General features: G+C 36.6%; 1 protein-coding gene across 1 annotated transcript; it reads left to right on the top strand.

Moving 5' to 3' along the window:
* The first annotated feature begins 33 nt into the window (after nucleotides 1-33).
* LOC123319223 (glutamate dehydrogenase, mitochondrial) lies at nucleotides 34-17,921 on the top strand. Its single transcript, XM_044906093.1, has 7 exons — nucleotides 34-636; nucleotides 8,943-9,143; nucleotides 13,372-13,763; nucleotides 15,846-16,010; nucleotides 16,111-16,315; nucleotides 17,070-17,224; nucleotides 17,611-17,921. Exons 1-7 carry the CDS (start codon nucleotides 207-209, stop codon nucleotides 17,725-17,727), a joined length of 1,665 nt encoding a protein of 554 aa, XP_044762028.1. The 5' UTR covers nucleotides 34-206; the 3' UTR covers nucleotides 17,728-17,921.
* Nucleotides 17,922-18,421: the final 500 nt, after the last annotated feature.

Raw genomic sequence — 18,421 nt, 5'->3', positions numbered from 1 at the left:
TATAATCTGATATCTTTCTTATCTAGAGTTTGTGAAATATAATTCTGTTTAGCCGGTTCTTTGCAGTACTTCTTTAGTGTATCATTCCTATTGGAATGTGGTGATAAAAGTATTATTACTTTAAAGTGCCATTAAACCCCGTATCGGGAGTTGTTTTTGTTTATACATCCAGTTTTATACATCAGTATTTCCGTCATTTTACCATAATGTTGGGTTTTAGATCTATTCCAAAAACCTTCAACACCTTAAAATCATGTCAGGAAGTCAATACCGCCTTGAAATTGATACCTGCAGGCTCAAACAGCCTGCAGTCAAGAAATGCCCACCAGATTCCTGATAAACTAAAAGATATGCCTACCAACCCTCACCCCAGGTTCTTCGACATGGTGGAATATTTCTTCCATAGAGCTTGTATCATGGTTGAAGATAAACTGGTAGAAGATTTAGGAAAAGTCAGAGGATCCAAGTTGACTTTGGACCAGAGAAAAGCTAAGGTAGAAGGTATCTTGACTTTGATGGAGAAGTGTGATCATGTCTTGGAAGTTGCTTTTCCTATCAGAAGGGACAATGGAAGATATGAGATGATTACAGGGTATAGGGCTCAACACAGTGGACATAGGCTTCCATGCAAAGGAGGTGAGTTCTTTTGGCAATAATGATAACTCTATCTAACCAAGACTGGAATGAAAGTATATATTCTCTGAAATTTTACCTCCCAGTGGCATGTCCTGTGATCAAAGGCCTGACATCTATTGGTGGATACCTCAATTATCCACCGCAGATCAATGAGCTAATTCTCAGAAGCTCAGTTGACTTTTAGAACTTGTGTATTGAAGGCTTAATTCCATACCTAGCATGGATGTGTGTATAGACTTCTGTAGTTGGTATATGAATGAAGAAGGGCTGTTGAGATAAATATATGTACAGTCGACTCTCGTTAATTCGAAACTCGAGGGACTCTTAAAATATTACGAATTATCGAGTGTTTGAAATATCAAATGGTTCGAAATTTGTGAGAGAAAATAAATAAAACTTCGAATTATTAAGTGCTGATCAATTTTTATTTATTAACTGCTATTCTATAACAATGTCAAAAGTTCAGAGGTACATTCGTGTACATACATGTATATTCATAATGTGAATTAATTAATCTTTCTCCTTGTGCTTTATTATGGTTGAGAGGGTACTCAGAGGAATCTTGAATTCTTTTGCAACATCACTTTTCTTCTCACCTTCCTCTACTTTTTCGATTAACTTCTTCTTTTCAGCAATCGTCAAACATTTATACTTTCTAGAGTTCATAACTAAACGAACTTTTAATCTGTATACCAACGAAAGAGTAACCAATTCGTGTGTGTCAAATAGTCAAACTAATCATAACAAAAACAAAGGGTCGTGTACGTTGATACAAGTTTGAACTTGTAGCAAAATGTACTTCCAATCTTTCCGCCTCTTTCTCTATGTAATTTTGAATTGTCGAGTGTTGGACGCCGATGAGTTCGAATTAACGCGTCGTTTTATTATATAGCAATGATTTTTTCGTTCGAATTACCAAGTGCATAAAAATGTATTGATTTTGTTCGAAATATAAAGAGATTTTGAAGGGAACTTGTGATAGCTTTGAATTATAGAGAGGTTCGAATTATCGCAGGTTTGAATTAACGAGAGTCGACTGTATAAAGAAAGGATGATTCGAGAACTATCTAAGATATGCCAGGTCACTATAAAATGATTTCAACATCTCAGTTGGCTTTGAATTATTCTGTGCTACTCCTTATTGAACTTAGTATCATAGATAGAATTTCAGAATTGTAGCTCACTATGATGTTGCAATAATTTAAAGAGACCCTATATAATGAAGTAATAATAAAGTAGGTGAAAACAGTAGAAATCTTCAATGGAAGCACAAAAAGAGTATTTTTTTATTGATCATATCTACTTAGATCTTAGAGTTTTCCCCTCAATATCTAAAGTAGACTAGAAGTTCTGGTCTGTAAGAAAATATTCATATCGTTTAACCAAAGAAAGAGTAACTTTACTCATTTAACTAAGAGGAAGTTCCTCAATGATTTGAAAAGAGATCAAACTATAGTCAAACATTGAACATTAGAAAAACAACGTTCTATGACGTTCACAAAAGATGTATAATGCACTTTTTTTCTAATATGACTTCTGAGGTGTCATTTAGAATTCCGTCAATGTCAGTTCGCAGCGTTTTTTTTCGAAACATCAAAAAAAAATAGTGAAAAAAAATGTTGAAAAGAGGTATGAAATTTATCAGTATGTTCAATCATTCTCGACGCTATTCCGATGAGGGTCACAAAATGCCAGAACGACTCAAAAAAATCGTAACTGAAGAGAAGCCAAAGTTTTTCGATATGGTTGAATATTTCTATCACAGATCTGCTATTTTCGTTGAGAAAAAAATTATGGATGAACTGTCCAATGGTAAGGACAAGTATAACAAACAAACAATGGAGAAAAGAAAAAAGGAAATCAAGGGAATATTGTCACTTATGGAAAATTGTAGTTATGTAGTTGAGATCAATATTCCGATAAGGAGAGACAATGGAAGTTACGAAATAATACGTGGTTATAGAGCTCAGCATAGCATGCACAGAGTCCCGACTAAAGGCGGTAAATGTTCTTAGAATTATAGCATTAGCATTGAATTGGATTTACCGCATCGTTGCACTTCGCCAGGTGACAAACTCCTGAGCGAGGTAAATACTATATGTACATAGTTGTAACAACAAAATTAGAGCTGTAAAGTTTGTTTGTCTTGAACAGCTCCTCATTTGTCTTGATCATGAAACAGCTAACATTGTATCATAGGTATGAGATTCTAGGTCTGTCCATATCTTGAATATGGGGTAAATTAACTTCACAAGCACAGTAAAAGTTAAGATAAATTTTGCTGAACCTACAGATTTTTCTGCAGATTATTTTCCATGATGAATCTTCATGCACGTTTAAGACAGAGTTCAATCCTTCTTTTAAGCCATTTAAGGGAATGATAGGGCAATTTAATACCTCTTGGATTAAAAGTTAATTCAATCCCTAAGGGATTGAAAAAAAGCTACTTGCAGCTTTCTCAATGTCTTACTTCAGATAGAACTGAATAAAGAAAACGGAAAGAGTGGACGTTTTAACAACTTTAGTATTTTCCTTTATAGTAGCATTTTTTTCAATCGCTCTCAAGACATGTCGTTTTCCGATGTCAACAAAAATATGATAAACACTCATCAGTTATCAGAGTTGATATGTTGAAACTAGAGTACCGCTATGAGTACATGAATACTTGCATTATCATCTTGATTGTTTTACATATTTTTATTTCTCCAGTCCTGAAGTGCCTGAAATATTATACAACCTATAAGCAGAAGAATAATAATACCGCCCTTCAAATTGTGTGGTTTCAAATTTCAAAAAATGAATAAAAAAATCCACCCGCCCTTGGTTCAACTTTTTGCTCCGAACAATTCATTTGAGGGTAGATCCTCAGGAAATTCTGCAGCAATCCTTCTTTCGGTACTTAACGAATACTTGCCGTGTTTCAATTCAACCAGATTCGTATTCTCGAAAATTGAAAATAAATTTCAGATGCCTATATAACTCCGGAACTGTTTAGTTTATTCTGTACTACTAAATTATTTATTTATATTTATATATTTATTTCTCAAACAGATTATTATTATTATGCGTTCTTCAATATACCCTGAAAATTTCAAGTCTTTAGCTATTTTCGTTTAGAATTTGAAAGTCTGAAGGAAACAATTGAATTTGACCACGAATTGTTCGTCAGGGAGTCCAACCCAAAATTCGAAAGTTACAGACGTTTAGGCAGATGATGAAGCCCTCGTTCCTAGGAACTAGTGCGTAGAAATAATTGGCATCAAAAATGAATTGGAATCATTGATATGCCAATGTGTGAAAACTGTAGCGTGACTTCTAAAATAAAAATGTTTATAAACAATTTCAAATGTCAGCGTAGGTATTATTAGCTACGGTGATGTCTAAAAAAATACATTCACTTTCGATTGTCCGTGTTTTTTTTTGCAATCTTTTCTGCAGATTGTTATTCCTTATCATCATGACTTTCTATTCGGTTGAAAAATGTCTGAACAAAGAAATTCTTTATGCATCTAACGAAAAAATGAATGTAATTTCATTTCAGATCCTATTAAAATGCCTAATGTTTCAATTGTTCTATTCAATGGATGAGCGTAATGAAAAACTTAAAGGTCAATAATTTGTAGTGTTAGATCGGCTTTTCAAGGTTAGAAGTTGGAATGGAGATGTTACTTTATGTGAAAAATGCAGTCTCTGACGAATAAACGTACATACGTAGTGGTAGGAAGCCACATGCTCGTTATACAGGGTTGGGCATGGCATAAGTGCGGAATAAAATTAATATTTTTTCAACCAATAACTCATAATTAAAACGCTGAAACCCGTCGATTGATGTTTAATTACCTTATATGTACAGAGTGTGTAAAAATAACGCTCTAAATTCTTCGGTATTTATCAGTTTATAAAATGTCAATTTATATTCCAAACGCAACTTCTTCTATACTGTCATCGAAAACATGTTTTGTGATTGATTTTTATTTCGGATAATTAATAAATTACTATCGTACAAAAAGGCATGTTAACACTCAAAAAACATCTATCACACCAAGTGTGTCATTCATGAGGTCATTCACCTCAAAATACACGATAAAAGTAAAACTTCGAATTTATTTCTTATAATGATAACAGGGTTGATAAAAAAATCATCAATGATCAAATCATCATCTTTGTGGATTTTTTTTAAATTTACTTATAACAAGTCAAGGAATATCCTCCATTAAAAATTATAAAAATAGCTCGTATTTTTCACCTAGCTTTCCTGTTGTACGAAAAATAACACTCCACTTTTGTCACTGTGCCAATTTGGACCATCTATTGTTAGTAACAAGCTACACCTGCATTTTTCATTCTTCAGTATTATATGTTAGCATTTGAGATGTCTAAATAATAGTTGTATGAGTTTTTGTCCATCATTTTCGAGAAAAAAGCTTGGGAAATGGATATACATAATAAAGCGTTTTAGACGGTTTTTTACCGATCCAGATATTCATGATAATGTATACTCGACACCTATATCGGTATCTACTCTTTTGTATAAAACTCTCGAACAGGTTGATTTTTATTTTAAAATAATATAAATAAGGGTGTTGAGCGTGGATGACAAACTCCTCAATTTTGGTACTTATAGTAGTGGAGGGTAGATAAGTTTTTTTCATTGCAACCCTAATCTTTGCTGAGAATGATTTGATCATTGATGGGGAGGTGCTCCCCTTTGTACTGGGTGAGCTTTTGACTCGTACAAATATTTCAACAGTAGATTCTTGAGGTCAAAAGAAACACTTTTTTCCTATACCCGTTTTTCCGATTCGACCCTGATAAAAATATATAGCTCTTTTGAGTTTTCATAATGAGCTGGGCCACCCCTAGAAAAACCAAATTACCTGTAGAATAACTAGTTAAATCTGTACACATCTGTGGAGCTTTTAAACAGAGTTTTATTCAGCTAAAATACCCAATTTTTCAAATTTCACAGATACTTTTCAATTTTTGAACATCAAATTACACGAAAACGGCGCATTATACGAAAAAATATGAGGAACACTTATTTTACAAAACGTTCTAATATTCATTAGATAGCGTCCAACTTAGTTTCAAGAGTTGGGTTTTTTGAATTCTTGTGTTTTTATGGTACGTAATGGTCATAATGAGGAAACTGGAAGAAGTGGGTGATATCTTGTGTTCGAAAATACACTGCGCAAAAAAATTAACGCACATTCTGAAAATCTCAATTTTAATGAAAGTAAACTCTACATTGACTTTATATCTTTTTATGTTCTCTCGGGAAGGTTTTGAACGAAACAAGACACATTAAATGGGAGACAAATTCAGGATTTCACCGAATCTTATGTGAAAGAAGAGAAATGAACAATTTTCAAAATACTGAAATGCTGATAATTGATTTAATACTTGGTATTTCCACCCCTTGCGTTAATTACAGCTCGGCAACGACGGTTCATACTCAAAATGAGTGATCTTAAAATGTTCTGATCTAATCCTTCCCAGATTTCTCCGAGTTGGATTCCTAAGTCATTAAGAGTAGCTGGATGATTTTCTGAACTTCTCAGCCTTCTATTGAGGTTGTCAAAACCTGCTCAATCGTATTGAGATCTGGACTTCTTGCTGGCCATTCCATTCGAGAGACTTCAACCTCTTCAAGGTACTCCTGAACGATGCGCGCACGATGGGGTCTGACATTATCGTCCATAAAAATGAAATTTTCACCAATGTATGTATGTAAGAGCTGGGCCTCTTGCCGCGACACGAGGCCTTAAATCATATTCTCTGAGGCGATTTCTTATTGTCTGAGTGCTAATTTGCACCTCATGAGTTTGCTCAAGCTGATTTTGAAGGAGGCGAGCGGTTGCAAACCGTTGTCTCAACGAAGAAACTCTCAAGTAACGTTCTTGAATGGCAGTTGTTACCCGTGGTCTACCCTGTCCTGGTCTTCGGACATCGATACCTGTCTCCCTGAATCGCTGCAACATTCTGGACACACTTGTATGGGAAACTCCAAACCTTTCTGCAATTTCTGTGTATGTCCACCCTTCTTCTCGCAAAACTACCACTTGGGCACATTCCTCTTGGGTCAAATTGCGTGTTTCGCGTTGCATAGCGATCGAGTGTGGAAAATCAAAGGAAAGAAAAACTATTGATCACTAGAATTGATCGAGAACAACTGATTTTAGAATGGAGCCAATACATTCAAAATCTGATCATCTTTTTTTATTACTGCTGGGAAAAAACATCTGTATTGAAGAAAACCGTTGAAAGTGGATAACATATGCATGCATAATTCTGATAAAAATAATTATCATTGAGAACACCTTCAGTTGTAGAATAAATTTGAGATTGCCATAATGTGCGTTAATTTTTTTGCGCAGTGTAATTAATCTCATCCTAGCGAAAATCATGTAATAGAATTTTCCTCTAATTCAATTATGGATTCCATCAAGTAGCGGCCACGTCATTTCCATTTGAAACCTTAGTTGATTCTTCCAAAATAAATAAATTAGAACGAATCGGAACTTAGTCACTTCAATGTTCAAAATGTAACAACATTAAATGGTGATTATAATTTTTCATCTGGATAGTTCTTCCGAAATTAATAACAAATTGCATAAATGTAAATATGTAATCCTAAAATGACAAGGATGATGAAATTAACGAAGTGAAACAGTTGCCAAATATAGTTCACTTTTATGCGTCTTAAAATGTTTTCATCTCACTACATTCTGTTCTATTATTGAATTCAGGAACGTGATACTCCGCCAAAATTGTTTTATTGCACTTCATCAACTGGAAAATTGATATTTGTGGGAGTCAACACGAACATATTGCGTTTTCAGGCACTTGATGAATGAAATTGTTTATCGCATGGAAAATCCAATAAAAAACTTGGCTTATCTATTCCGTCGGTTGTAAAACAGAGAAAATATTTTAATACCCAATATGTAATTTACTCTGTTTATGAACAGGTACCGATGTTGACCTTCGCAGGAGTTTCCTGATCGAAGGTTCGGTTACGCTTGATGTGGAAGGTTACGTGGGCGCTATCTCATTTATATAATTTTTTTGTTGAGCTTCTAATTGTATAGTGGAGCTTATCGGCGATGATATTTGAAGAAGATGTGGATAGGCTATCGAACTGAAATATAAAGAGACGTATGTTGTCCAAGAACTGAATGAAAATCGATAGCTTCATAATTCTTAAATTAATTGGTTATAATTTCTGTAAAACAAAACGCCAGATTTGGAATTTGAGAACTCTTTTCGAAGGATGGTTTCAGATATCTAAATTCGGTAAAGGTTCATCTTTATTGGAAACTGATTTGATATTAAACACTTTATGGAATGTGCGGTAAACATGGGCGATTTTTGATGAGTCTGAAGGCTTATTCCTCTTAAATTCTTCTCAACTGAAATAGTTCGTCTTCAAATCTGGTTGCCGTTTTTTAAAGATTAATAAATTTGATAGCTGCTAATTATAGAAGACTTATCTGTTGCATTTCGAAACAATGTCGTCTTCAGAATCATTGGCGGCTCGTTCAAGGAGGCATTGCTGTAATATTTTCATTCGATTAAAAAAGCTTAGCTAAATTATTCATGCTACGTGGGTTTTGATTTTGTTCTTGTTTTTTTTTATTAGTTTTTCATTAAATTGAGTGATGAAAATAAATAAAACTTCTGCACACACTCCTATATTTGATAGCGGTTGTTTGGAAAAAAATATAAGGAACCCTATAAAGGAAACTCGCCATAGCTATCGCTTGGAATATATAGGGTGAGCAAGATATAGAAAGGGCTTGCCTCATCAAAAATTCAACCTCTTTCATGTGACTATATAGAAGCCGCCGCTGGCGCTGTTCAGGAGCGATATATCATTCTATTAGCTGTATTTTTATCTCAAGAAATCAGGACGATTTTATCAAAACACATAATGAAGATAAGAAATTACACAAGTAAATTATAAGGAATATTCACTTGCACAACAGAGTAATATCTTTCTAAAGGGTGTTTCAATAAGATTACAAGTTCAGTGCAGGAAAGCCTTATAATATTTATTGAATTGCATTTATCTTTTAAGAATAAAATCTCCGATATCTTTAATTTTTTAAAGTGGCGATTTTTTGTTAAATGATCCAATCTGTTTAGTGTAATTTCTGTCAAAAAAAAAGTACTTCTAATATATCCCAACTGCAATTAATTCTACATTTTCCACATTTTATTCTGCCCTGGCATTTAACTTTATCATATCTACCTCTTAAATAAATCCATTCGAAATAACTGGAGCAAATTTTTTTTCATTTCAGGTATGCGTTTCTCTACTGATGTTACGCGCGACGAAGTCAAAGCCCTGGCCGCCCTGATGACCTTCAAGTGCGCGTGCGTAGACGTACCGTTCGGTGGCGCCAAAGCCGGCGTCAAGATCAATCCCAAGGAGTATTCAGAACACGAACTTGAGAAGATCACCAGGAGGTTCACTTTGGAATTGGTCAAGAAAGGTTTCATGGGTAGGTAAATATAGAGGGTTGAAAGGTTGCTCTCTGTTTTAATTCGAGGGGGAACAAGTTGATTGATAATCGAAACTTTGAACCCTGAGTTTTTGGCTTCACTGCTTTTTTAAGTTTTGTTATTTAGAACCCCCTATCGTGTGGAATCAAACACCCCTGTTTTTGACTAGTCTTGAGTAGTCGATTCGATTAATACCCCAGTATCAATCAGTTACTACTACGCTTTGTCACTGCATTTGGAGACTGCGTTACTGAACCTCTTTTACACCGTGTAGTTACAGAGGTGGCTATGAAGACAGCTCTTAGAGTTTGGGAACAGGGACAATGACGAGATAGAGAACTGTCCAGGGGGCACGCGAGGGCTCTCCATAGAGGGGACTGCGCGTGCACCAGCTTCTACTTCGCTGAACCCTACAGGGAAATTGTTCCTGACAGAGACCTATGGTCTACCTAAAACAGGCTTCTTGTTCCTGAAGGTCCCATTTGGTTCACGGATAGCGCTGTGATGTCCACAGTGGCTGGGGTGGGAACCGTGGGACCTCGTTTCAATCTGTCCATCTCCCTAGGGAAGGACTGTTCCATAGTGCAGGCTGAACTGCATGCCGTTCTGGACTACTCACTGGGGAATTTCCGCAGAGGGTACTCAGTTTAACACATCTATGTTTGTTGTGACAGTCAGGGAACCCTGAAATCTCTTTCTGAGGAAAGGGTTAACTCACACATAGCAGAGGAATGCAGGGAGGCTCTGCGGGAGCTGGGCTCTGATAACATTGTGAAAGTTATCTGCTGTCCGGCGCACGCAGGACTTCCGGGAAACGAGAAGGCAGACATACTTGCTAAGCGGGGAGCCCTTGTTGGTCCAGGACAGGCGCTGCCTATCTGTCGTACATCTGTCAAGAACTTCTTCAATAGATGGCTAGACAGGAAATTTTCCTCTGAATGGAGCATGACAAGTGGTCTCAGGCAGTCGAGGCTTCTCACTGAGAGACCGTCCTCTATACCTGAGGTCAAAAAACTTTTGGCTCTTAAGCGGAAACAACTGAGTCTAGTGACTGGAGCATTGACTGGCCATTTGTTTAATAAACACTTAAAAAGACTGGGATCTGCAGCAACCTTGAAGAGTTAAGGATGAATCACCTAGGAAACACAACACCCACATTTCCTATGGTGAGAGGGACTCCTCTCTGTCGACTTATGTCGTTTTTGTCAGCGTGTCTCAGGGTTTGAGTCACTCCAACTACAGTGGGACGCCGCATGTAGAAAAAAAAGAAGTGGCGGACTGATGAAAACCTTTGATTGCGCCACTGAATTCTAAATAAAAAGAGTGACTATAGAATACGTCCTTTCGTCTGTAGTGTAATCTACACTACACTTTGAGTCAGCTGATTTTCAGTGTAGTTGTACGAATGTAAAAAACACTGACGTTAGGTTGTCACGCTCATAGACTAAAAATTTGATTTAATATATGGTTACGTTTCTCAGAAGATTTGTTACTTTTCCATTCTCTTGTAAATAGATGAACTCATCACAAATTTTGAATTTAATCGTATCCATTTTGAATTAGATTACTGTCACGTCCGTGACATTAACATCAAATTTTGCATTTCACACCACAAAACTAATATTACACCTTTTTTTTTACTAGGTGTAGATACACTACACCTCCTCTACAGTGGTGTAAATTCAATCAGCAAACGAATACTAACTTCTAGTGTAAATTACACCGAGTGTAGAAAAGTGCTACACTTCTTATGCAAACGAAAGGACCTAATGTTACATTTCTTCTTCCATATCCCTAAACCTTTACCAATTCAAAGAGCCAAAAAATGAGTTTTCAATTGAGGGGTTCAGAGCTGAAGTGAACCAAGTCCATTCAGCCTAGTTATGAGATGAATGGCTTAGAAGTTGTTTATCACCAATTAATTCAAAAGTGACTTCTTTAGATTTTGAAAGAAAGAAAGTGTAGTGTAATCTACACTACACTTTGAGTCAGCTGATTTTCAGTGTAGTTGTACGAATGTAAAAAACACTGACGTTAGGTTGTCACGCTCATAGACTAATAATTTGATTTAATATATGGTTACGTTTCTCAGAAGATTTGTTACTTTTCCATTCTCTTGTAAATATATGAACTCATCACAAATTTTTAATTTAATCGTATCCATTTTGAATTAGATTACTATTACGTTCGTGACATTAACATCAAATTTTGCATTTCACACCACAGAACTAATATTACACCTTTTTTTTGACTAGGTGTAGATAAACTACACCTCCTCTACAGTGGTGTAAATTCAATCAGCAAACGAATACTAAAATCTAGTGTAAATTACACCGAGTGTAGAAAAGTGCTACACTTCCTATGCAAACGAAAGGACCTAATGTCACATTTGTTTTTCCATATCACTAAACCTTTACCAATTCAAAGAGCCAAAAAATGAGTTTTCAATTATTACTTGAAAACAAAAGGAAAAAGAGGGATGCGGTTTTGGCTTTTATCCATCTCCTGAAAGTCGGGGTCCGAAAAGCGTCATCCTTCCCAGGTGACCATATCTCATAACAGTTATGAAGCAGAAATGTATCCCGCGCTCCTTGTTTTATAACAGATATATCACACTAAGAGTACAAATACAGAACGCTTATGTAGCAGCTATGCTCCTATGTCCGCCTCAAACAAGGAACACATCTCCTTTCTGAAAGGAGCATAAATAGTTCAAACATGGATCATGCAAATATTTGTTTCATGGGAGATCTATATATATTACCTTCATGTGTTATGTTTATTATGTTTCATTTGTTATTAAAAACGCTTTCAACAAAAAGATGAAAAATTATGGAAATTAATATAAACTATTGCAATAATAATGAACTCGAATTTTGATTTTTCAAATAGTGTGTGTTTATCAATCATTTTTGAGAATAAAATTCAAAAACATCTCACATCAGTTCGGTGAGGTATGTGAACGAATGAACTAATGTTCAAAAACAATATATTTTCATAAATTTCAGATTACCAAATTAGTGCACACGTTAATAGAACTAGAAAGAATAAATAACATCATGCAAACTGCTGGGTTCATGATTATTGTTCTCCAAGAAAGATTTTAGGACATGTTTTTCTGGTCTTTGCACTTTCCTGCATTCCATAAAAAGAATAATCAACAGTTCGTTAATCTTTTGGCTTAGGTCAAAAAGTTTTTAGAAGAATTTTGTCCATGTTATGCGTTAAGAAAATGATAAGAATACTATATGCATATTTCATATCTTTCTGAAGAAAAAATTTTCAATATAAGTATGTGATTTATTCATTTATTTCTACAAATGATGTACATGCAACACGTGAGAAAATAACCTATATCGAAATTTACATCAAACAGGACATTATTTATTCAAATATAATTTTTATATGCTGGATATAATAAAACCATAGCCTATTATGTTTTATAGAACTGCTATGAAAATACGAGAAATGATTTATTGACCTACAGTTCGATATCCATAGCACTTTCTTTTCAGTAATTCACCATTTCACTGGAAAATCACTATGACACACAAATAACTTATCAAACGTTCAATATCTGCACTTCACTTTCAGTAATCCACTATTCAACTGACAAAACGTCTAAATGATAATAAATAAATATCGAAACGACAGCAGTATCGATAGCATTTCTCACAACCCTCCATATTTGTTTACGTTTTACAGCGCCCTCGACGGTAGTTAAAACGCTTATGGTGTCATGCTCTGTCGATGATCTCAAAATGATACATGGCAAATAAAGAACAATGTTACAAATATCTTACGTGGATATCTTGGAGCGGGTACATGAAATTTACAAAATGTGGATATAATTTAAATACAGCACAGGTACATCCCAAATATCGTATCAGACACGTAATGGTTACAGAAAAATAACACATAACAAAGTTCCCCATTCGATCTCCCGAGAAAACATAACAGATATGTTACTGGTCACCTGGGATTTTTTCCCTATCTCGTACGGTTACAGAGCTGCCATTCAATCCCATCGAATTTTGCCCAACCTGTTCACAAAAAATAGTTATAATGATTTCTTTAGAAAAAGTGTTCGGTCTTCTATGTCACTCAGTATATTTCAGTTCACTGTAGCATTGGTTTTGCATGAATTGATGCAATTCAAAACATTGAATCGCGTCATTCGAGTCCATCGATCTGACTTTTATAGCTATCCATCCCGTTCCTTTCCAGGTCCAAGTATAGACGTACCAGCCCCCGATATGGGTACCGGCGAGAGGGAGATGTCTTGGGTGGCGGACACCTACTCCAAGACGATCGGTTACCAGGACATCAACAGCCACGCGTGCGTCACCGGCAAGCCGATCAACCAGGGCGGTATCCACGGTCGTACGTCGGCCACCGGTCGCGGCGTCTTCCACGGCATCGACAACTTCATCCACGATCATTCGCTGATGGAGTCTTGCGGTCTCAAGCCCGGCTGGGCCGGAAAGACCTTCATCGTGCAGGGATTCGGTAACGTCGGCCTCCATTCGACCAGGTACTTGCACAGGGTCGGTGCCAGGTGCATCGGCGTTCTGGAGTACGACGGATCAATTTATAATCCGGAGGGCATAGATCCCAAGGTAGGTTAATGTTGATTTTTGGGTTTTCAGGGTCGCTTGGGGGGTGAGGTTAGCACTCACGACATTGCAGGTGATTAGATTTATTGGATATATATCCTCCTTCTGTACAGAATGTCCCAAATCACTTGATTTTGACCGTTTGTCGTACTCGTAGTATCGTCGATTTTCTTGAAAACTCCATAATTGAAAACCATTATCCGATTAGTTCGAGAGCTGGCAACGAAAATCGGCAAGAATTTTGTAATGGCTCATAAAAATATGATTTAGTTTTGAAGGTATACATTACTCAGCACCCACTCTCAAGGTCAGGTAGTGGAACACCTAGCGGCGACGCGCTTTGATGTTTGTATATAAAATTACAACATACTCTACAAGTATTGTGTGATGATTGAACATAGTCACTCAACTAGTTTATAGAACAGAAAACTTAAGAAAGTGGTCGGACCTCATTTTAGTGAAACGCGGTGGATCAGTACCCCACAGAAGATGCTGCCTTAACGATGTCGTTTCAAGAGATTTGTAATGGCTTAAAATGCATTTATTGCTCAATTTCATATACTATTTGAGAATAAAATAGTCAGACCACATATCAATAGAACAGAGGCAGTCAGCAGTCACTCAAAGTAAAGAAAAGATAGAGGCTGTTGAAAATCCATACAGAAATGTAATTTTCAGTTATATCTCGCAGTTTTATAAAGTGGTATTCTCCGAACACAAAATTCCACTGATACCTTCCAGTGTGTTCATTATGACCATTACATACCAGAAACGCAGGTTGGTGAGGTGACGCAGCGTGAGCTTTTGTAAAATATAGAAAAGTACAAGACTTCGCAAATAGAGCGTGATGGTTACTTGATGCAGAACTACGTGCAGCGCAGGAAAAAGCTGCGTCACCTCACTAACCTGCGTTTTTTTGCTCCCTGCATCACCTCACCAGCCTGCTTTTTTTTGCGCCCTGCCTTAAAAGTTATTTGAACGCTCACTTATGAATATTTGACCATATAACCTCAAAATATAATACATTCCTATTCTATCTTTTAACATATGTGCCTGGCTAACGTCATCTACACATTTAAGATGTGTAGTGTCATAGATTTATCTCGTTATTCTGAGGAGAATTTTGAATAAAAAAGTCATCCACTTGGTTTATCGATCAAAATCGGAAAGGAGCACCGTCATTGGAGTATATGGACCTAAACTGAGTATCTATAAAGCCTTGGGAAGTGAATCCTCTATTTTACAGACCGCGACACTGGCTGTTTACGTATGCGCTCAGCAGTGTCTTAAAGGGAACCTCAAAGGTGAGCATAGCTATATCACCACGGACAGCCAGGCCAAGCTGAGGTCCCTGGAATCACGCTGCCATAGGTCTCTGCTGACATGGGAGTGCCGTAATACCATTAAGCAACTGGCCAGAGACAACAAAGTGACTCTACTATGGGTACCAAGGCATTGTGGTGTTGAAGGAAATGAGAAAGCAGATGAACTTGCAAAAAGGGCATCGAGATTAACACCTGCTGGACCTGAGCCTTCCTGTTGGCTTGGAAAGTATCAATATAAGCAGTCCAGCAATGGTAGTTGAACAACAGAATATCCCTCTGGAGAAGCACTCCTAGACTTACTCAGTCAAAGAAATTCGTGATGATTTCACCGACCTACCAGAAAACTGCTAAAGTTGTTACGTATCCAGAGCTGGCGGACCTAACAACCACCATTCATAAGGGGAAACCGGTCCTGGATACTCACGAGGTAACGGCTAAGGCCCCTAAGGATGTTGTCGGTTTTATCAACAACATTGACGACCTTCCTGGGTCCCTATGAATGAGTAGGGTAGAGAACAAAAGATCTACAAGGTCGCAGTTACCGAAAGGCTAATCGAGCCACAACGACCCCGGTTCAAATAATAATAATAAATGGAACAAGTGAGTTCATGCTCGATTTTCTGAAATAGTAGCTATTTTCAAAGGTTGAAATGGTATATTAATGCTGGAAAAACTTCAGTGTCGATTTTCGAGGGGTGGTTCAGCTCATTATGAAATCTTAAAATGGCTATTGTCCGAACAATATTTGTATTGATTTCAGGATCTTGAAGAATATCGCAATAAGAACGGCACAATCATTGGTTTCCCCGGTGCCAAACCCTACGAGAAGAAAGAAGATCTCCTATTCGAGAAATGCGATATCCTTGTACCTGCCGCTGGAGAACAGGCCATTCACAAAGGAAACGCCCATAAAATTCAAGCCAGGGTACGAAAAGAAACGAAATATTTCGAAAAAATAGCACAATATACGTATATTATTCGCCTAATGTACTATGGGTCAATAAATAAAATTTTAATTCCGACAGATCATCGGTGAAGGTGCCAATGGACCCACAACTCCAGCGGCCGACAAAATACTGATTGAAAAGAATGTTTTGGTCATTCCCGATCTGTATATAAACGCCGGTGGTGTGACTGTATCCTTCTTCGAATGGCTGAAAAATATCAACCACGTCTCGTATGGTAGATTGACCTTCAAATATGAGAAGGACTCCAACTACCACCTTCTACGTGAGTACATTTTTTATTCATTTCACAGGTTTCCTATAATAGGTACCATAGTACCTAAATTATTCAACGAGCTTATTATGGTATTATTCACGAGGATCACGATGTCGAGTCTTTGTTTCGTCATATTCGAAATTTGGTGTTATAAACTCTTCTTATAGCTAAATAGTTCACGGAAATATTTATCCATATATCTATTTCAGTATTCGGTGCGATACCTACTAACAACTATCTAATCTACAGCATTTCTATGTTCAGAGTCGCTTTTTGTCCGTTCCTAGTCGTTATGGTGAATAATATGTCATAAATCACTAGTGATTTATGAGTTTGAGTATCATGCGAATCATTTCCACCTGCGTTGCCAATAAATTATAGTAATCATTCACAAATTTTTTACAAAGTTATACTTTGGTTGGATGTCCACAAACAGTCTTGCCTGAAATGAAAATTGCTATAGTATCACTTTGGCCACGAGCATGTGGGTAATTGGCACGTTATCTAAATTTAACGAATTCTTTTTTCACGGGTCCTTGGACTGTTGGAAAGTGGACTCTCCAAGAAAGGCTTTAGACTACATTTTATTTTTAGACTCCCTATTATCCCTTACCATATTGGAAAACCTAAGTAATGTAAAAAAAATTCGTCCTGCAAAGCTGGTGGCGCAGCTAGTCACAGAAAATATCTTTAATTTTTTGCTCCTGTTATAGGAGGCTGGGATTTTTTTGATACATCTTTGGATGTCATAATTATTTTGCAGAATCTGTCCAAGAATCATTGGAAAGGAAGTTCGGCAAATCTGGAGGAAGGATTCCAATTACACCTTCGGAAAGTTTCCAAAAGAAAATCTCTGGTGCTTCAGAAAAGGATATTGTGCATTCTGGGCTGGACTACACAATGGAAAGATCTGCTAAGGTATGAAAAAACCCTATTACTGTGGCTACATGCCACAGTAATCCTCTACGAAAAACTCAACATTTCTTTAGTAAATTTCTTCATTTCAAAAGATGCTCAAATAAGTAGATTTCTTTCATTTAGACTAAACTAATTTTTGAAGCTAGTGTTAGTACTTAGCTGTTTGTTTATATACAGAAATGAGACGATTTTTGGTGTTTTAATAAAAGTTTGGCGTTTGTAAATACTGTACATATTCTGGTTTGAATACAGTACATTAAATCTACTGATCTAGATCTACTTTTTCTCTAATCGCCACTTAAATGGCGAATCCAGTTCTCAAAAGTGGATCTACCCGCTTCTTGTATTTTTTTATGGGTCTCGTAATATTCACTGTTTATTTTCAGGCCATAATGAGGACAGCTCAGAAGTTCAATCTAGGTCTCGATTTGAGAACAGCCGCATACATCAACTCGGTGGAGAAGATATTCAACACTTACTCAGAGGCTGGTTTGACCTTTTAGGATTAATTTTTATGTTTTATATGTCATAATTATTCTCATGAAAACTTACATTCTCATCTTTATACTCGACACCGAAATGTATTTTATCTAATTTATCGATCAACATCTGTTAAGGATCATTTGACTTTGAATGTTTAACCATTTCAAAATTCGCAATCGCTGGAATCAATTCAGTAATAAAGTATAATTGATTATTCATCTTTTCATTCACCCTATATTTTGCTATCGAAAAGAAAAAATCAGATTATCAAAGGTTTAATGAAGGAAATATTTGAAGGGTGTCTTATCGTGAAGGGTTGCCTGACTCGGGTTTGTCAGGCGTTTTCGTCCCAGTCTCTAGCGACACCTTGCGGGCAAAAAAGGAACTTTTCGTCTGTCAATCACCACAACAATAATAGTATCTTCGCTGAACGCTCCGAAAGGTGTTTAAGAAACCGAGTAATCCCCTAATATATCGCTGCAGTTATCGCACAGTACCTTGTGTCTTCCCGATCATCTAGGTACCACGAAATTTGTACGGAAGGAAGGTTAGTCCCCTGTTTCCTTTCCCTTTTAAACCAACTTTCTGCTACCAGACCAGTGGAGATTAACCTAGGTTTCTTCTGAAGCCCGTTGGGGTAAGTAATTGCATTTTCACCTGTTTAGTTGTTCAATATCTACAATAATTATCATCTGAAATCGGTCGCAAACCCTT

The sequence above is a fragment of the Coccinella septempunctata genome, chromosome 8 (genome assembly GCF_907165205.1).
Source record: "Coccinella septempunctata chromosome 8, icCocSept1.1, whole genome shotgun sequence".
NCBI lineage: Eukaryota > Metazoa > Arthropoda > Insecta > Coleoptera > Coccinellidae > Coccinella > Coccinella septempunctata.
Note: the sequence above shows the minus strand (reverse complement) of the source record. Positions and strands in the feature narration are given on the sequence as shown.